Source organism: Gastrolobium bilobum, unplaced genomic scaffold, assembly GCF_033153095.1.
Source record: "Gastrolobium bilobum isolate Gb01-03AN ecotype WA unplaced genomic scaffold, APGP_CSIRO_Gbil_v1 utg4007, whole genome shotgun sequence".
Lineage (NCBI taxonomy): Eukaryota > Viridiplantae > Streptophyta > Magnoliopsida > Fabales > Fabaceae > Gastrolobium > Gastrolobium bilobum.
Genome location: NW_026897118.1, coordinates 220,198 through 242,009, shown reverse-complemented (window position 1 = coordinate 242,009; position 21,812 = coordinate 220,198). Strand labels below are relative to the sequence as shown.

The 21,812-nt window shown below is 33.7% G+C and overlaps 2 protein-coding genes across 3 annotated transcripts; one reads left to right on the top strand and one right to left on the bottom strand.

Annotated features, from left to right (window-relative positions):
* Positions 1 to 1,351: 1,351 nt before the first annotated feature.
* Positions 1,352 to 4,240, bottom strand: LOC133304304 (putative DNA glycosylase At3g47830). The gene is made up of 4 exons (XM_061504311.1): positions 3,812 to 4,240; positions 3,505 to 3,705; positions 1,847 to 1,903; positions 1,352 to 1,771 (listed from the first exon to the last, which is right to left on the bottom strand). Exons 1-4 carry the CDS (start codon positions 4,169 to 4,171, stop codon positions 1,538 to 1,540), a joined length of 852 nt encoding a protein of 283 aa, XP_061360295.1. The 5' UTR covers positions 4,172 to 4,240; the 3' UTR covers positions 1,352 to 1,537.
* Positions 4,241 to 16,965: 12,725 nt separating this feature from the next.
* LOC133304302 (uncharacterized) lies at positions 16,966 to 20,881 on the top strand. 2 transcript variants are annotated; one of them, XM_061504308.1, is made up of 8 exons: positions 16,966 to 17,274; positions 17,353 to 17,545; positions 17,621 to 17,730; positions 18,128 to 18,206; positions 18,290 to 18,357; positions 19,379 to 19,445; positions 19,595 to 19,655; positions 20,519 to 20,621. In XM_061504308.1, the coding sequence occupies exons 1-7, from the start codon at positions 17,074 to 17,076 to the stop codon at positions 19,609 to 19,611; spliced, it is 735 nt and encodes a 244-aa protein (XP_061360292.1). In that variant the 5' UTR covers positions 16,966 to 17,073; the 3' UTR covers positions 19,612 to 19,655; positions 20,519 to 20,621. The 2 variants fall into 2 exon arrangements, with proteins under 2 accessions (XP_061360292.1, XP_061360290.1); XM_061504306.1 differs by lacking the exon at positions 19,595 to 19,655 and having other exon boundaries at positions 20,519 to 20,881.
* The last annotated feature ends 931 nt before the right edge of the window (positions 20,882 to 21,812 follow it).

Genomic DNA, 21,812 nt, shown 5'->3' with positions numbered 1-21,812 from the left:
TTACATCCTTTTTTCGTGGGATTAATTTTTACCAAGCTTTGGCTTTACCTTTCACTTCAAGGTGCTTCCCATGAATTTTAAACCTTTACTAAAACTATTTTGATATGGTAAAAAAAATTTTTTTTTAAAACTCTGGTACTAAAATAAACAAATAATTTACATTTTAATCTCATGAACTGTTCTAAAACATCATTTTAATTGAAATAAAATAATAAAATAAATAATGAGCACTTAATTGAAATTCCAAAATTTTGTATTTCATCATGAGAATTCCACTTCTTTTAATCCTATCAAGAAGCAAATGTAAAGAAATATTTCAACTCAAAACCTTAAGGTGTTGGATGAGGATTTTTTTAATGATTTATATTATTCTCTAACACACTCCTCACGTAAGAGCCCTAGATGCGTGAATATTGCACAAGCTCAATTTTTTGATTTACCTTTTGTGCTTTTATTTTGATTCCACTTTAAAGTGGAGGGCGGTGAGGATATTTTTTAATTTACCTTTTGTGCTTTTATTTTGATTCCACTTTAAAGTGGGGGCGGTGATGATCTAACTTGTGACCTTATAGTCACTCAAGCTCTGATACCATGTAAAGAACCACTTCAACCAAAAACCTTAAGGTACTGGATGAGGCTAAATTATTTATTTTGTATCTCTCTAACACACTCCGCCCTTTGGGCTTGAAGCGTGGATATGACACAAGCCCATTTTTGATTTGCCTTGTGCTGCACAAGCCCTTTTTTTTTGTCTGCGCTGTGTTTTTCTTAATTCCACCTGAAAGTGAGGGGTGAAAATCGAACTCGTGACCTCATGGTTCCTGAAGCTCTGATACCATGTAAAGAAACATTTCAACCCAAAACCTTAATATGTTGGATGAGAGATTTTTTAATGATTTATATTATTTTCTAAGAGCAAATTCTCATGGTTCAATTTCCCATCTATGCTAGCTTAATCGTGATAAATCTAGATTACCCTTTGGAATATAAGGAATATGGATGTCTATATGAGCAGAAAGGAATTCACGGAACAAGAAACTACGATGTGAACTTTATTCGGCTAAATAAGAAAGATGTAAGTGTCAAGTATCGTAGCTGCTGCTGAAGCTCTAGTGAATACTGACTGGTGTAGATCAAATATCTTGAGAGGACCGAGAGACTTCCATAATAGCCGAAAGCCAAAGCAAGGTAACTCCAAAAATTGGGTCTAATTGGTTTTGTAACCCGTGCCCTTAAAGGGCTATGTTCTCTTTATCTCTTTAAAAACACAAGCAGATGTCACATAATTTTGGGTGAGACCCGCTTACTGAACCAAAGATAGACAACAATTTTCAAACAATCCAAACCCTACAAGTGTTTGATCCACTAGCACTCATGGTTAGCCTAACTTTCAACTAACATTTCAAAGATGTTTTCCAGCCTAAGTCTATACCACTTGTATTCTATACAGTTAGAAGATCAGATGCTCATATTGAGTTCATGTACTTTAAGAAAAACGACTCAAAATAATTTGTTTGCAGAATTCAAAGTTCAAAGTTCAAACTGACTCTTTATAATAATTCAATATAGGACAGGAGTCATCATTACATTTCTTTGGCTGGTGGTTACCCCTTTTACTGGTGCATTTACGGCAGAGCTTCCCGTGTGTAAATAGAAGGCAATTCAGGTCAAACTTAAGTTCATTTGGGATCCTTTGATTTAGATGGAGATACGTCTTATTTCTGTCTGCAACAGCCGGTACCCAACCAATGGTTTTTGCGATCTCAAATATCTGCATAAATATTCAGGTGTTAGAAATAACTCAATTGAGTCAAAAGCTATAAAAGAAAGATGGAATCACACTTACGTGAGTGTCCACAGGAAAATCATCTTGCTGAAGATTGAACATCAACACACAAGCCACCTATAACCAAAATCCCGTAATTCAGAGAAACCAACACAAATGGGGAAAGGACAGAGACATTTATGCTCAATTGAATTTTTGACATGATAATACTTACTAATGATGCAATAAAATACAATCATCTTTGACATATTATTAAGACGATAAATTATCCAACGAATAACATGAATCATACTTAATCCATCGTACGGGAAAAGCAATTTACACAATTCCAAATCAAGGATCTGAATGTCTTGGTACTACAATATCCCAAAAACAGAATGGAAAAGTCTTCCTTAATCCAATTTGAAAATTATCCTCCTTCTTATCAAAAAGATTAAAGAAAACATTGTCCTAACATGGGCGGAAATCTTTAATATTTCGATAATATAAGCAATATGGTGACAGAAAAGCTTATTATTTCACTCCATTGGTAAATCCAAGTTCTGAAAAAGAGAATCCACCATGCATTACAAGAGTCAAAACCCTATAATCTTGTGCCCTGACCATTAATGGCAATCACTTAACATCCAAATTAAGCCCATAGTCCCCTCAAAAAACCAATCTGCCAGAAGCACCACAAAGCACTCGAATTCATGGGTTTGGGATGCCAGTAGGACAGTGTGCCTTCTCTACACCAAACTACTTTGAGTTCACAGATTGTCCATGTCTGATGTCCCTATCACTTTACCCCTCACTTCATATACTACATATTGCAAAAACATGAACACATATGCATGCACCTGCAAATTAATCTTAGTGTGACATACTCATGTGGAGACCGGTTTAAAATGTTGGAGAAAAGTGGCCTTTGAATGGGAAGTAAACAAAGTACCGAAGTAGGCGTTAAAATTGAAAAGAGATCAGGTACAGAAAATTGAATAGGAGGGAAACAATATTATTTGCCAGAGTTCGCATTTTTATCAAATTATAAAAGATGTATCTCAGTTTTCACAACAAAGTACGTTGCCAGCCACATCAGAGCAATGTTGTTTAAAAAGATTTAAAGAGAGAGAGAGAGAGAGAGAGGAGAAGGGGGGGGGGGGCATAGCAATTAGATACTCATGATAATCCATAAACTGAGGTATATTCAATCATAAATTTGCAATTCAAGAAGTAACATAATAAAGGTTTTACATATAGCCAGGTAGGAAATATTGTGCTCTATCACAAGTGATTCAACCTACAAAGAAAAATGCAAGATAAGGTAAAATATATTACTTAATCCAATTTCTAGGATCACAAGCAATTCTAACTCCTAAAAAATAACAATGACATAAGGTACAGATGACTCAAATATTACTAGTTGAATTACTACCAAGTGAATAATAGGCCACTAGAACTGTTCGAGGTATACTTGCTTAAGCAGAGGCAAACAAAGACCTGAAACTACTCCTTAGATACATACTTGTAACCAACACCTGAAAAAATGTTATAAGAATGGAAATTGGATGATGACCTTTTAGGTGCTTATATTGTAAATTAAGAAAACTAGAAGGTCCTTATCGGTTAGAAAGTTACAATGCCATAAAGAACCGAACTAGTTCTTTTCATTTCCATTAATTTTCCCAATTAGTGGACGGTGTTTGAAGCTAAGAGAGAGATGAGGAAAAGAAGATTACTGTTTTGGGACCAATTCCTTTGAAAAGAGACAGCTCAGCTTTAATTTCATCAATGGACAAGTCTCGCAAATACTCCAAGCACAATTTGCCTCTTCTCTCAAGCAAGCAACGTAACACATTCTTAATACAAGAAGCTTTAGTTGGGGCTAGACCTCCACATCGAATGGCATTCTCCACATCCTTGAACTCAGCACCAAGCACCTTCAAGTTCAAAACACAAAAACAAAACACCACCGTTCTCAAACCCAACGTAAGACAAAAGATTGTGGTATGAATACAACGCAAACGATGTCGTTATGTTACCTACATGTTCCCAAGTGGGAAAGGAGGATTTGAGGGAAGCGAAGGCCCGTTGGGAATTGGCGTCAGTGGTGTTCTGCGAGAGCACGGTTCGAACCAAACCGTCCAGAACGGTCTCTGATGGCTCCGGTTCGACCGTATGATCGGTTGGTTGTAGTTTGCGGTACTTGGCGAATTCTGGGGGAAAACCGTGTACGGCTAAGAGAGTGTCTCGTACGGCTTGGCACTCTGGCGGGGTGGGTCGACTGTGAGATGGGAATGGGTCTTTGAGGTTTTCGGTTCGGCTTGGACCCACACGAACCGACTTGGACTTTGGTTCTTTGTCGTCACGCTCCACCTTCTGCTTCCTTTTGCGGCTCTTTTCCATTCTCTGCTTCCCCCTCTCTCATTAGCGGCGATCTCCTCCTTCGTTATTTTAAGGTGATATTTTATCTTAAATTTTATTTAAATTCAGGCGTTTATTGTGGTGTGTTTTTGCAAAAGATGATACATCATTTACAGGATTTAAAAAAAGGAGATTAACAAAATTTTCTCATATACTACACACTCAATACACAAGTGGAATTTATAAAAAAGTGAAAAAGATAAAAAATAAAGATAGGATCACCTTTTAATTATACGTGTAACATTATAATCTTTTCACGTGTAAAATGAGAGAAGATTAACTCTTAAAAAAATTACAAATTTACTAAATAAAATTGGCAACCCATATACTAATCACAAATTTATCACTTTTACAATTAATTTAATCACCGTTACTTTCTATCAATATAAATGTTGTAATTTATTAAAAATTAATAATATTTGTTATTTATTTATTTATTTATTTATTTTTAATAAATTATAATTGTTAAATTAATGAAATTCAACAATAATTAAATTGATTATAAAAGTGATACACTTTTTTAGTGGGAAGTATCTCGCTCTAATAAAATTATGAAAACTTTAGCAAAATTATACAATCTTGTTCTAGGAAAAGTTACAGACCATCTCACGATTAGATCGTGAATCCTACCACATCGGATATATTATTCCCCTCACTTCAATATACACTTACCTCATCATAAGATATGAGCTCACTACACTCTGAAGGTGAGCCACATTAGTTAACAATTTTAGGTCACACTCCTGCCATTACTGGAATCTTTTGTGCCCTAAAAATTCTCATTTTTACCTTTGAGAAAGAGGCTTGAAGAATTTACCATTACTATTATGGGTGTTTTTTTTTAAAGTTATTTTAGATAACTTTATCTAATGTTTACCGAAACGACGTCGTTTTGGGACGAAAATCATGGTGTTTTTATAATTTTAATTTATTTCAGGGTTATAATAATCTTTATTATTCTAGTTTTTTTATTTTTCAACCCCAAAACGACGTCATTTCAATGAACATTAGACGAAGTTATCTAAAGTAACATTAGATACTTTTTTCCCTACTATTATTCTTTCTCCCTACACATTTAGGATGTGTTTGGGAATTAATATTTACAAGAAAAAAAAGGAGATTTTTTTTTAATACATAGAAGGAGAATATTTTGTTTATGTCTTTTCCTGGCTAAAGCACCATTTTAAAGTTTTTGGACAAAAGAATTGCCCGGTTAAAGCTCATTGCATAAGTTTTTCCAAAGTAATGCAGTCAAACATGTCACCTATGCTGACGGGACTCGTGCCACGTCAGCGCCGTAAGCAGTCCAATTACCGTAAATTTTCGGAAGACCATAACTTGTGACTCGGGTATCCAAATCAGATGATTTTTTTTTTATTTCACATAACTTTTCAAGATCTACGCAATGACACCTCATTTGATATATTTTATCTCCCACAAACATAGTCTTATGGATAAACACTCTTGTGATTGTGATACAATTGTTACAAATTCAAACTATGTTTGTGGGAGATAAAATATGTCAAACGAGATATCATTGCGTAGATCTCGAAAAGTTATGTGAAATCAAAAAAAAAATCATCTGATTTGGATACCCGAGTCACAAGTTATGGTCTTCCGAAGATTTACGGTAATTGGATTGCCTACGTGGCGCTGACGTGGCACGAGTCCCGTCAGTATCAGTGACGGGACTAGTCCCGTCAGCATAGGCGACATGTTTGACTGCATTACTTTGAAAAAACTTATCCAATCAGTTTTAACCGGGCAATTCTTTTGTCTGAATACTTCAAAATGGTGCTTTTCCCGTCTTTTCCTTATATGCGAGCTTTAAAAAATGAGGGGGGAAAATAGGATATTTTTGTAAAACTTTCCAATACTTTTCTCCTCCTTAAAAATTGAGTTTTCCTAATTTAATGTTTGAGAGGAAAAATATAATAAATTATTTATATGCCTTTACTAACAATTTTAATTTAATTATAATACGAAATAAACAATTTTAGAGAGAAAATAAATTTTTAGAGAATTGTTTTTTAAATAAATTTTTTTTTAAAAAAATTAATTTAAATTTATTTTTAAAATTAATTTAACTTTATTTATAAAATTAATAATTATATTAGTTTTTAAGAAAGAATAAAATTGTAAAAATATCTTATTAACTCCCTATTTTTATTTCTTATTATATTTTTAAGTCTCAAACTTCCTTCTTTTTTTTCTATTTTCTTTGGAACTCCTTCCTTTTTTTTTTCTTTCCTTCCAAACTGCTAAGTGCTAAACGCAGTCATAGAGTAGGGGTGTTCGTGGTCTGGATTGGATCGGTTTTGGAAACAAAACTCATCCGATCCAATCTTTTTGGTTTGATCATGTAATAATCTATTTGGTTTAGATTTTTTTTCAAATTCAATCCGATCCAATCCAATTTTTTTTCAATTTGGATTGGATCGGTTTTCAGTTTTTTGAATATCCTAAAATTAGTTTCATGATTATTATGCAAATAACATCTTTTGTATATATTGGCTTTGTAAATTTTATTTTTTTTGAAATACAAAAATATCAGTAAACAATACTGTAGTTGATGAGATGTGACTAAGTTTTTTTTTGTTTAATTGATGAGTTAATGGGTCTTGGATTTAGAAATTTTTGGGCTATAGTTGGGGAAATGACCAAGTAGGTAGAGGAGAATTAATATATTGGATTATTTTGGATTCGATCGGTTTTCATCAACCCATCCGAAAACTGATCCAATCCAATTAAAATTTGCGGATTTTTTTCAATTTTCGATTTATTCGGTTATCGATTTTTCGGTTCAGTTTCTGCGGTTTGAATTTATTTTGATCGATTGATGAACACCCTTGTCATAGAGACGGACCCGGTACATCACACGCCACCCCCTTTACGCGGACCTATTCAAAGTTAGCCCACCAATCCAACATAGTTGAGCTCTTGTTCCTTATTTTTGAAATTCTCTAGCCCAATGAATATTAAGCCTTAGACATCTATTTGCGGCCTTAGATCAATTCCGAATTTTAAAAAGGGGTATGTTTTTCGGGAGAAAAACACCCCCTCCTGTTGACCCATCAAAAATTAGTTTTTTTTTTTTTTTTTTCTCAAAGATATGGGTCCATTATTTTTGTCTTTACAGCATGAAACAAAATATTTCTTGTCGCCGGGAGATTATTTTTCCGTTTTAAAAAATAATTTATTATTTCTCATTTATTTCATATATATATATATATATATATATATATATATATATATATATATAGAACTTATATTTATTTATTTTTTCTTTTTCTTATATGGGCATCACATGCTTTGTGTAGGAGATAAATTTATTAAAAACATTAAACTCTTCAAAAAAATTACAAATATTTCAAAGTGGTTTTGAGCCGAATGCAAGATCCAAGGCATCCACTAAGTTGGTCCAAAACCTAACCAGTAAATAGGTTTCGTAAGCTGTAGTTCCTCACGTTGTCTATACTCTATATCATGGCACCGCGACGACAACCTTTTCTTTAACACGATACTTGTAGCTACGCCCTATGTTTAGAGTAGCGATGCTCCACATGCAGTAGCATCACTAACCTCGTTACAAATACCTCATGTTTAATATTCACCTTATAGGTGCACATCGCTCCTTGGCTTGTTGCCGCTCCAAATGCTCACAAGCAATGAGGAGGATTTTGTCCTCTACCAATACAAACCTCCTATTGCTATATCAAATGAGAGTTTAAGTAACTCTGACCAGCTTCCTAGAGTTAACACAACCTTTTTTTTAAGCTGTAATCTGTAATTTACTTTTAAGTTAAAGTTAAAAAATTAAAATTAGAAGCTATTTGATAATTATATAAAATTGTTCTAATATGAACTTGTGCATGGAGGAAAACCGTAGGGTCCTCATAGCTCCCGTGACAACCTTATATAGAACCAATGAACCCTGTCAAAACCGCAGATATGCAGTGGCGGAGTCAGCATGATATGTTAGCAAGTGTCAAAAAATTCAGCCAGTACCCAAATAGTTACGGTTCTTTAGCTACGATTAAAACGTGGCTAATTTTCAAAAAAATTGAAACAAAATTTGCTACATTTCAAGCGTAACTAAATGAACGTGGCTAAATAAGCCAGTGCCAAGACAACTACAGGCCACAACGTGGCTCCGCCACTGCAATATGCTAACAATTTCTTCAATGATATATAGAGGATGGATTTATTTATTTATTCATTCTTTTTTTCCTCAAAATATAATAAAGCTTCTGGAAATCAAGTGCATACATCAATTTTACGAATATGAGTTGGGCATGTTGAAAAGCACCAGAAAGCATGGGCCATGGAGACACATTGCAAGGTACGACAGCTTTGGAGCCAAAATTATGCGACTTCTTATGCGTTGTCTAGGGCCAAGATAGTAGATTCCACCGAACAACGTCAATGACTTTCATATCTCACTGCGGGCGCATTTTATATTATCATTACCGAAAAATGTTTGTCGTTTTTTTTTTTTTTTTTTAAATAAATGTTTGTCGTTTTAGAAGATAGATATTTTGTATAAAATTAATGTTTTTTATTTAAAATTTAAATTAAAAGAAATCTCTCTCTCTCTTCATGATTTTTATTTTCTATCTCTCACATTTAAAATAACACAATTTCATATTCTTTAAAAATACAAATACTAATCCCTTATTGTTAAAATTATAAAAAAAATACTGATTATTTTTAAAAATTAACTAATTCAAACACATTATTTTGAATTGATTTAAAAAAAATGGTTTTTTTAATTGATCTATTTTTAAACATGTCCTAACTAATATACGAATATATGTGATCTTCGCGATAATACATCACTAATTTCTATGTATCATTGACTCGACCAAAGAATCTTCACGGTATTAAGGGTCAGGGGTGTAAATAAGTTAGGCTAGGCTAGATTTTAACTGACCAAACTTGTATAAAGAATATTGGATGTGGCCTGGCCTGTTAGCCTGTATAGGCACTAAATTACAAGTTTGGTCTGACCTATAATTACAAATAAAAGTCTTGTCCTAGGTCTGTTAGCCAGTTTAAGCCTATTAAACATTTAACAATTAAAAGAATAACTAAAATAATATTACTTTATTATTCAAATTTATTAAAATAATAATTTTATTTAAAATAAATAATATGATATAGGCTTATAGGCCCGATATATACAAAAAAACCTATGACCTATTTTTTATATAGATTTTTTAAAAGCCTAGGCCTGCTCTATTTTACTATTTGTAACAGGCTAAGCTTGGCTTAATATAGGCTAGGCCATAGATCCCTGTAGGCCGGCCTAACCCATTTACACCTCTACTAAGAGCCTATTCGGATGGTTTTTTATTTATTCAAAACTTTTTTTTCAGAAAAATATATATTTCTCATTATAAAATTTGTTTAGATGTCTGTTTAAAAAACCACAATTTTTTTTTTTAAGCTAGAAATTTTAGCTTATAATGTTAAGAACCTTGGGATACATCATCCCAAAAGCTAGCTCAAAGGGTGGGAGTGCCCAAGGCCTTATAAAGGCCACATTAATTGCACACACAATCAATGTGAAACTATATATTTCAACACGCCCCCTCACACAAGAGCTCATTGGGTTTGAAGAGTGGACAATGCAACAGACCCAACTTACCTGTGCTAAGAAACGCACAAGAGAAAGTGGGGGGGCGACGAGGCTCTGATACCATGTAAAGAACCTTGGGATACACCACCCCAAAAGCTAGCTCAAAGGGTGGAGTGCCCAAGGCCTTACAAAGGCCACATTAGTTGCCCACACAATCAAGGCCTTACAAAGGCCACATTAGTTGCCCACACAATCAATGTGAGACTATATATTTCAACATACAAAGAAAAGTCAACAACCAATTGTTTTTTTTCAAAAGCCAATTTTTTTTAAAAAGATCTAAATAGTTTTAAATTTGGTAAACAGTACTTCTAAAATAATCGGATAAGATTTTTTATTTTATTTTAATTAATGTATATCACTTTAATTATAAAAAAAAATTGTTTCGCATTTTAATTTTTAATAATATTTGAAGGGAAGTTATATTTATAAACTTTTTTGTTTACAAACTCTTACAAACTACACTATCTTCTCCCGGAAGAACACTAGTTTCACTCCCGAGAGAAAATAGTGTAATTTGTAAAAATTTGTCAAAAAAATTTGTAAACGGATCCTTCTTCATATTTGAAATACTAACTTTTTCTTGCTTACGATTTGAGAAAGTGTTTCTTTTTTCTCATATCATATGAGATATCCTCTCTCTCATGTGGTAGATATAATATGTGGTGAGACCCACCACTTATTAAAAAAAAAATAGCCTAATTTCGATCAACCAAGAAAGTTATTTCCTATTGAGAAATCCTCAAAATTAATTAGTCTATGTTGTCGCGGCTCGTCTTTTTGCGGGGATCAACGTTAGACTTTCTTTTTCACATTTCACTATGCGTTATATTCTAAAAAGCCATTTGAAGAACGCAATACAAGATTCCAATTTATTACGAAGGGGATTCTGTAAATTTTCATTATTTCGATTCCAATCTGAAATAGATTTATTCAATTTAAAATTGAAACGAAAGAAATTAAAATCTTTTTTTTTTTGGTAAATAAGAAATTAAAATCTTAAGTTGTAAAGCATTGGGTTTATGATTTTTTTTTTTTTTCGTACTTTATATGATCGTCATTTTGTTTATTCATTTCCAGATTTATTTATACACGACGCAATTCAAACTTAAAATTTTAACGTTATCTATTTTTTCTCTGTAAATCCAAATAAAATAAAATAAAGACATGAATGTCCAATATTTAGTGGTAATTCAGTTAATATTGTATTTCTTCTTTCACAAACGACGGAGTGATGGTAGAATCTCTTTTACTCCAGCAAATAAAAATGGAGGAGGGGAGCAGCCTTAAAGGTTTTTAATTTGGCTGTTATATATGTCACTAGAGGGGGAAGGTATGTCTTCAATCATGAATGGGGCACCATGTGGAGGGAAGTGTATTCAATCATGAATGGGCATATATAGATCACCATGTGTTTTGTTTTGTTTTTCTGGGGATGAATAAGAAAGCACCCTTCCATTATTTGTTCTCATTTTCCAAGGACATATATAATGGTTAAACTCTACGAATGCTGAAGTTAGAATAGAAGTTTGAAAATAACCACCATTAATGTCTCCTTCACATATGTGAGCTCACAAGATGACGAGTTTGATCCTCATGAGCAATCAAGTTCAAGAGCTCTTACATGGAGATATCTTAGAGAGATAAAATATGAAAATCATTAATTGAGCTTTCACTTAATAGCTTAAATTTTTAAGTGAATCGAATTATTAATTTCTAATCCATTTTTTCCCCATATCATCGAGGGTGCGTTTTGAATAGTTTTTCTAAAATGTTTTTTTATAATACATTTTTTCGTTTGGAAAAAAAATAAGTGCACAAAACTAGCAATGCACTACTAAAAAATGCTTTTTTTTCGACGGGATTTTTTCGTAAAAAATGATCAAAATTTTGTCGAAAATAAAGCCGTCGAATATTTCTTCATTGATAATAATATTTTCGACGGAATTAAAGATTCTGTCGAAAATTTCCATAAAAAATTTGAACTTTCCTAGCAGTGATGGCGGGCCTGCTAAGAAAGGGTTTCCAATGTGCTTCTAGTCTTCTACAGCACTCGGCTTCTAATTGCATTATTACAAGCCATGAAGTAAATGATCAGATCTCAACGTCTTCTTTCTCAACAAGATATATATATTCTTGAAAATTTCTAGCTGGTCCTATACAATAAAAATGAAAGAAACATGTTTTCGTTGTTTCTTTCTTGTTTGATGAATGATTATTACACAGTCGAGCTAACTCAATCATACGTGTAAAACCATTACCGATCATGACTCTTAGACCATGCGGGTCGTCTTTGACGAATTGCTCTTCAATTTTATTATTTTTCGCATACATATATAGATGTAAAAAAAAAGAGAAACACATATCAAAACCGGGAAAAATTCAAGGTTCTTAGATAAAGTAAAAGATGAATATGAATTATGCACAAATTAAGAATATTCAAAACAAGGTTTAGAGTCATCATGAGATGTAAAAAATTCAATGAAAAAAGAGTTATGGTCAAGAAACTAAGTTATCACGATGACTTTCTGCTCTTGATTAGGTGTTGTATCATTGTTGAGTCAAGCACTTTGATTCCTATTCGACAACTACAAACGTCTCTCTAGCTCATCTTAAATCTCATTCATGAATTCTAAGATATACTCTTGTATCTGTGTATTCATTACCAGACCTCATCATTCAGAGTCAACACAGAAAGGTAGTACAAACTAGCGTAAAAAAGGTACTGCAGGGAAACCCTAGCTAGACCCAGCAAAGAAAATAGGTGCATCATTAATACTTTACCGATAATATGTTAGAATGGATACAGTAACTGTGTTACAAGACTATCCTCAGAACTGTGATTTCCCGTATTATCAAAAAAGAAAACCATTCATTATTACTTGCAACAAAAATTAATATATTAATAACAATATCCCGTTCTCCTTAATTAATTTCTACGCCCAATATTTTTAGCAGGGAAAAAAAGTTGAAATATATATCGAACCCAAGTCTTTCGATCTAGGCAAAGATTAATTTAGCAATCACAATAAGTAACAACACTTCCACACCCAGAAAGATAGAAGGAGAGAAAGAGAAAGAGAGTGATAAAGCAACCTAACATAATCCTTCTACGAATCAAACCAAAAATTGGTATAAAATCATAACAAAAGAAAAGAAAAGAAAGGCTAGTTAGTATAATATGGAATATACTTATAGCCAAAACAGAAATGGATCGGACCGAGACGCTTGATTCCCCAAGAGTTGAGTTGTTGGATCTTTAAAGCAAAAGCTATAGACCCTTTTCACTCAATAAATAAAAGTTGGTGAAGCTAGATATGAAAGTAGGGTTTTCTCATAAGCATAATAAGCAAACGAGAATGTTTTCCTTGTTTATCTTCATCGTCATAGTCTTCTTCTTCTTCTTCTTGTGCTTGTGCTTGTTCTTGACCTTGTTTTGAGTGGTGCTTGTGCTGGTGGTGAAGATGATCATGAGCAAAAGGTTGGTGAATGGTGATGATGATGTTTCTGATAAAGGAATAGGTGGGAACCTTGAGGGGGTAATGATGATGGTTAGGGAGGGTCAGAGAGAAGAACAAGGAGGGTGAGGGCATGATGATTGCTGTTTTGTGAGAACGTTGAAAGGTTGAAGAAAAATCCAAGGTAGTTCGTGCCATCCCTCTGAGAAAGAGAAAGAGACTAATTGATAGCTCTCTCTCTCTCTCTCTCCTTTTCTATTGTGGGAAGAAAGAAGAAAGAAAGAATTATCACGAAAACCGTGGTGGCAACTTTTTTATGCCTTCCAGCTCTTGTTTCGCGAGGAAAAGGAAAAAACAATATGACCCCATTTCATTTTCCATGAAGAAATTATCACCTGCAGCTGTGTTCTTGCTGTCCACATTGTAACATCCAATCAAATTACAAGAATTTCGTGGTCTATAATTGTAAAATATTTAGGGTTTTGAAAAAAGTGCAGAATGATTAGGTTGTTTTGTAATCCTATGGATATAGATGTGTAGCTGAATTCTACTTCGTTTATTTTAAATTTATAAGATATTTTTATATTAGAAAAACAGTAAAAGGCTGTTTGTGACTGTATATGAAGTGGATGAATTGCTTATAAGCTTTATAGGGTTTAGTTAAAGATGGAATTTGGCAGAACAGAGAGACATATATACCCATGAGAATAAAGAACTGATGAGGATGTCAGTGTTTGAGACAATATATATATATATATATAGATGCAAAAAAAAAAAAAAAAGGTTAAGATGAGGAAGACACATAGTAATTAATAAGAATATGGAAATAGAATATGTGGCCTTCTGCAAAAGCAACTTTTGGGGACAAAAATGTTAGTTACTGTTCACATAACGCAATAATGTTCCCGGCATTCTGAAGCTTGAAAGCAATAATTCATTGTTTACATAGATAGAGGAAAAGATTCCCATATAAGCATATTTTGAATGTACCATATACCTGGTCTGATGATACTTCTTGATTCTCGCACAACTCAGCAGTCTGATATATATGTGTGTAAAACATCTTTTACATAATTCTTTTTGTTTTTATATTGCCCTTTCTTTCTTGCTTTTCAACATTTTTGCCGCATGCCCCCACGGCCCCACCCCTTCTTTTTCTGGCTCCCTTTATTATTTTATCTTAGAAATTCTTCCTATGTGTTACCTCAAAACCTATCCTATATTTCTTTCTTTTAGTCTCTTTCTGCACAAAATTGGCCATTTACGAATATTCAAGGTAACTTATCTCCTTTGGTTCAATTCTAGAATCTCATTTTTGTATTTTTTATTTATTTATTTCTTCACTAAATTATCCGCAAATCAATTAATTTAATCGAGTCGGCACAATTATGAAGATGACAAGTACCAAGTTTTTAACATAATTATGTATTACTGACTCGAATTCAAAATTATTAATTAAACTATAATAATCTCGTATCATTCACGTGCTATCAGTTGTGTAATAAGTAGAATATTGTAAACTGGCTTGAACATCCAAGAGTCCCGTATGGCTCTAAGAAAATAACCTATATATCTGGCTGGTTGCTGTTTTGAGCATAGAGGAACGAAAGGAGTTTTGGAAAATAACCTATCTAGACCTTTGCTTATGACTTCGTGTTTGACCCTGATAAAGTCACTCATTGGCCAGCCTTTTCTTCCACTTTCTCCTCTTATGAATGGAGGAAAATGTGGCACCCCAATTAACTTAGTTTGATGGAAAATGTGAACCTCTGGAATTAATTAAAGTGAAATTCTTTTTCAGAGATTCAAATCTTTTTGCCACAAAACCTAGTCTAAACCCAAACATATAAAGTGCACAGTATGCCATGTTCCTTTTGTCCTTAATTTCTTCTTATATAGAGAGAGGTTACCATCCAATGTTTTACACCCTTATCTTGACTGCCTATGTTAATTATTTTATTTTAGAATTAAAGTGTTTTTTTAATAACTTTTAAACAATTAAAAAATATATTTTAAAAAAAAAATACTGAAGATTGTATAATTTCAACCATATTAGGATACTACGAAAATCAACGTTCTCAGGTTTCCAAGGATTCGAAATTACAGGGATATACTTATAGGAATTCGTGAAACTGTGAAGTATTCTTAAAAAAAAGCTATTTGTGGTCGTCTTCCAAGTAAATAAGTAAAAATATGTCCACGGTTATATCTTGGCGAGTTAATATTATAATATGATTTAAGTTAAATCAATTATAAATATAATTTTACTTATTTTAAAGATAAACTCATTTTAGATGAGTTTTATCCCACATATATATAATATCCACCATGATCGGTCCAAAAAAAGTTAATCCGGATGATACACAGTTAAGTCTGGTTCAAGTGGTGCTGGAAGATGGTGGGATCAACTGGATTGCTATGTGGGATGACTAAGCCGGTGCTGGAGAGATTGGACAAATGAGGTATCTATAAGACATTTTGATGTTCAAGTTAGTAGTTGTGTAATAAGTTTAAGTCAACCGTAGAAGATGGTCTTACTTGGACTTTGAGCCTTCTTTATATAGTAACAACACAATCTGCTTGTGCTACCTAATTAGTATGGCGACATTCACTTTCATTGGTGGATTGGGTAACCTTATCAGCATATCCTATTTGCGAGATGTCTACTGATGAGCTATAAGGTGTAGGCTTAATTGTAGCTTTTGCGTGTCCCTTAACCATTGACTCTTGAGGAGGCTTACGTATTCTATGTTGTTGTCTATGTATTCTATGTGCCTTCAGATAGTGGCGGAGCCACTTGAGAGGTAGGTGGTGCCTTGGCACCACCTAATTTTTGAAAATGGTATAGATTCTTTTATATAACCTTGATATTAATTGAATTTTTAAAAATAATTCAACCTTGACACCACCTGATTCTATCTGGCTGGATCTTTTGGCACTACCCGATTTTTTCCCTAGCTCTGCCGCTGCTTGCAGAATTGCTTGTACTCGTGATGTACACGCTTCCTTACTCCTTAAGTCTTTCTTCTTGAACTTATTGAGCTGTTATTGGATTGAACTCTTTGTCACGTATAAAATGGTTCCAGATCACATCAAAAGAATAATTTTTTTGTTCTGCATGTCTTTGTTTCTACTAAAGGATAAATCAATCTTGAATTTTATCCTTATTAATTTTCCTATACAATCCTGCATATTTTGATTTTCTCAATTTATTCCTTCAATACACTCGAGACATTTCAAAGATGGAAGAACGGAGGGATTTGATAACAACATCAAAGAAGTAAATTAGAACATACTTACGATTGTATATTAAAAATGAGAAATGCGAGTCTCATGTTACATGACACATGTTGTCAAGTCATAGACACAAAAAAGTGTGGGTCTTAATGAAAAAAATAAAAATGTGAGTCTCACATTTTTATGTCTATAATATGATACTCACATTTCCCATTAAAAATACTACGTATTCAATTGATAATGCTAGAATTTAGGAACTAAAAATATGAAAAAGTAATGTATGAAAAGAAATTTGCACAAGTAATTTGATATTTCAATCGATTTGTTATTTTTACTATTATGATTCTTTTTGGGATTAGAATAGACGAGTTTTATTTGTTGCCAATGGTTTGGACCTAAAACTCTGTAATACCGAAACCTTGACTTTGCATTCAATGGGTTGTGCTAGGCCTAAAACTGTGTGAGGTTACAATAATGACCGGGAATAAGCCCATATCATACTTAATACTCATTTGTGCTTCGGCCTTTCACTTTGTTACGACAAGGAGATGCTTCTAAGTAGTAGTCGCTGCATGGTTTTGAACTTGCAGTTTTCTCGGGGGACTTTCTTCAAACACCTTACGACTCGGAAATCAACAACACTATGTCAGCACGAATCCACTGCAACTCTCTCCCACTTCGGAACCCTAACCTCCCGCCAGAAAGACCAGATTCATCTCTATGTTGACGCTCTTCTTCAATGGAACAAGGTATTCAATTTCTCTCACTCTTTTGCAACACAACGCTCAATCACAATCTTCCTTAACACTTGCATATTGCAATTGCAGCGCATGAATCTGACCGCAGTTAAAGACGTGAATGAAGTCATGGAAAGGCACGTGGAGGACTCGCTTGCGATTTTGCCTCCTTTGAGCGACTGTTATCGCACGCACTGCGGCAGTTCCGGCGATAAGCTCAACCTTGTCGATGTTGGAACTGGCGCGGGCCTTCCAGGAGTAGTTTTAGCCATAGCTCGACCAGGTGATTTCATCTATAAACCAAAATTGTTCTTGTTGCTCTATGGAGTCCCTTGTGACTTGTGATTCAATGGAATAGAATGGGATGTAACGCTTCTGGAGTCTATGAACAAGCGATGCGTCTTCTTGGAGCATGTCGTCAGTGTTATCGGTTCCTCAAACATTCAAATTGTAAGAGGAAGAGCAGAGGTAAAACACACATGCACGCACTCCATTTCTTTTAATAAGATTTTTCATCCGAATATTTCTTGTGTTTGTTAAAATTTAAAGGCATTTTCTTATGTCCTTCTGGTGTTGGAAAGGCAATATGCTTTTGAATAATTGCATGTAAGGTAGCTTTCTTATTAACGCCGTTAAAAAGGAAAAAAAAGAGAAGGTAGATAATAACAAGGTTTTGCATGGTTATATATATTATATATATGAAAGCAATCACTCTGAAGATTAACCTAGAATAACCCGGAACACTTTTCTTATATTGAACACTGCCAAAGACCCTCATGTTGCTGTTGTGTTTTTTTATTTTATTTTGGCAATCGCTGTGTACCTTCTTCTCCTGAAAATATGTCTTGTTCTGTGCATAGGACAGAGTTTGGGGCATGATCTTTGCTTCAGAGAGAAATTTGACATAGCAGTGGCCAGGGCTGTTGCAGAAATGAGAATATTAGGTACCTGATTTAATTCTCTATTTCTTTCACACACAGTGATTTGTTACTGACTCGGTGTTTGCTTCTTGTTATTGCATTTCCAGCTGAGTATTGTCTTCCCTTGGTTCGTGTCAGTGGATTGTTTATTGCTGCCAAGGGTCATGATCCTGAGGTAGCTAACAGCCGTTAGAAATTTATTTTCAAGACTTGATCATTATCTTCTGCTGATTCATATATTATATATCTAATTATGCTTGCTTGGTTGCTTTCCTACAAGAAGTGTCTGAAAATGTCGTATAAATTTTATTCCCTTACCATTTTTTTACCACGAGAAATGCGGCTAATTTGTATTTGTCATACTAAGTCTTACATCTGATTCATAATTCATGGGTGTGGATCATGTCCATACCCTGTGAAAGCCACTAGCTTGCTTGTGCTCTGTAGATTGCAATTGATTTACATTGAAGGAGAACTTTTGGGCTGGGGCTGAACCTCAGGAAGGGTCCACCTGTCAAACAAATATTCTGTCCAGGCATCCTCTATTTTAAGTTAATTTTCAGGGTGTAGTTCTAATTTGATAATGCCCTACATCTTTGGGCTAATTTCATGAGTCACAGTGAGAGTGTTCAGTGGTTAACATTTCAGGAAATGTTATTAAGTTCATGTAATTACTTTGTCAGGAATGTATTTTTGAGAAAACAGAAAAAGGTGGAGGCTGATTTTTACCCCCTTGAATGAAATTTTTTAACTGTTGAGTTTATTTTTCTATCCTATTTCCTCAAATAAAATCCACATTGACCCCAATCATATTAAAACTACTGACAAATAACTTATGTGTCCATACATGTGAAAGTTAATATAAACTTGATTTTACTGAACATATAAATAAATTATTTCTCAATTGTGCTTATATTATTCGAGTACAAATATAATCCACTGTCGTTGAAAAGTTTTATGCTATCATTTAATAATAGTCAAACTCTTTTAATGATTTGTCAATACATGATTGGAATTGGATGCTAGTGTAAGAAGTTTTACACTAACATCACATGAAAATTAAGTCATTTTTTATTTTTTTCAGTTTAGAATAAGTACATCTGAAATCATGCTGATTTATTGTGTAGCTTTTCTATACTTGTCCCATGGATTTGAAGTCGTGAACCATATATTTCCTTTGTGATGAATTTGGATAGGATGAAGTTAAGAAAGCTGAAAGTGCCATCCAGAAGATGGGAGCATCGCTATTGCAAATATGCTCTGGTACTCAGCTTTAAACCTTTAAACTTTGCTCCTGCAATATAGACATTTTGTGCTGAGTTAAAAAAAATTCAATTTTTTGATGATTTTCTGAGATGAAACTACATTTTGTATGCCTGTGAATATATGTTTTTGACATTTTATATTCTCAGCGAACAGGAGAGATTGATAGCTTCCTTGTCAGATAGTGCTAACGTTACATCATGTAAACTGGTTAGTTTTATATCAAGCTTAAGCTCTAACACCATTTCTCTAGGATTTAACTCCTCCTCTCACCCTTCGGTTAAGTTTTCTGGAGTTAAGCAAGTGATGACTCTCTTTTACTGGAAAAACCGTTGGGAGTTTAAAGTCAATGCTAGTGGCTCTGATTGATGATGCTCCAATGGCTTGTGGTGGCAGGTCAATAAACTGTATATGTTGGGTAAGATGGGCCTGTGTATCAAGGTGCATAGGTGTTTACTGATAGAACTTTTAGCTTTTTGAAGTGAAAAATGCTGAAAGGAATTTGATAGGAAGAATGAGTGAATATAAATTTGCTATTTAATTTCATAGGCAAGTTCAAAATATTTATATATATTTTTTAAGTAAAGTAACTAAATGAGGGCAAGTCTGGAGAAGTGGTAAAACTGCTCTTTAGTCCCGGGTTTGTTTCTGGGGATTTTTTTTTATTTTGTTAAGGAAAGTAACTCAGTAATCCTTAATCCCTAATATAACTAAGTCTTAATTGTAAAGAAAAGCCTAACAAGTAAATACGATAAACCTTAAATACACAATTCTTACGCCCAAACCCCTGAATTCAACAACCTATTGATTCACCAAGAGCATCAACCTTATTTCCTTCCTTGTGCTTTCTTTAGAATGTAATGTTTCACATAAGAAGATTCCTCTACCTGCTTGATTATATTTGGATTTGAAGGCCTTGTGGGTATGGTCTTCTCTGGCATTTCCAGAAAGAGTGCCCATGCCGTTTTGTTCTTGATTTTATTGGAAGAGTTCATACTGCATTTCTATTTCTTGTTTCGTTAGTGGATGAGCTAGCTTATTGAAGTAATTTTACATTGATGTTGTTTTTCCAGTGGAATCGCAAAGCCCATATGGTCAGCGAACTGCTGTCATATGTTTAAAGGATCGTCACACCCCGATGAAATATCCCCGTGATCCGGGTACACCAGCTAAAGAACCATTGTAACTAAGGTAGATGCTCATTCTGTTAGCTTTGTTCTGTTATTCTTTCTACCCAATCCTATCATTTTTCTCGAACCGACGTGAAGCATTACCGGGGATTGACCCGTTTCTTTGACTAGTAAGAGTGACCTGTTGTGTACAAAATAAAATGTGAACTCGTGGCTAGATTTTCAGTTCACATGGGTCAAGCTTTTATAGTTATCTCTCCTCCTCTGATGCTACTCTACCTGAATATATACAAAGTTTTACAATAATTTGCCTTTGTATAAATGTATAGATAACAACATGGAAATTGCAAGCCCTTCTCTCTCTCTCTCTCTCTCTCTCTCTCTCTCTTCGCGTGTCATGTTTTGTCTCACATATATGGGCGGGTAAAGCATGTATTCATTGCACAGTTGCATTATGATTGGAATGAGGAGGCCAATGGTTTGCATACATCGATTGTCAAAGCTTTTATGCAACCAAACTACATAACTATGATGATTTGAAGCTGGATGTAGAAATAATTACGCGTTACGTAGACGGTGCAATTTGTTCACGAAATAATAGTTTTTTAGAAGGGTAAAACTATTTTATACCATTTTTTATTTCTTAAAAATGATAAAATGAAAAAACGTATACTCTAATGCATTTTTTTTTTATTTTCTAAACAATTGAAGTATAACCATATAATTTTTTATGTGCAAATTAAATTATTTTTCTTTTTAAGAATGTTAGGAAGATTTTGGTATGTGATGACACTTACCCCTGAAAAATGAGTCAGGTGGGGTTGGCAAAAATGAGCTGCCAACTTGACTCGAGCCAGCTCGGAAAAAAATAAGTCAACCCACGGGTTGATTTTTTTTTTAAATAAAAAAATACAAAATATAATATATAAAAATGGATAAAATTCGCACATGTTGTCATCATTTTTCTTCCTTCTTTAAACCTAAGTCCTTAATTTTTTCACATTCGTGCCATTTTTTATATTGTTAGACTGTGCTATCTTTGTTTGGTTCAAATATCTTATCCACTTGGTAACGAGTGGTTCTGATTGTTTCTTGATATTGGTTCAAATTTGTTGTGAAAAAAATTTGAAACTAGAATATTAAGCTTTTATTTCTCATTTTGTAACCCTTTGTTTAAGCTGATGTAAGCCACATAGCTGATACATTAATACTAAAGGTTCATTTAAATAGGCTGAAA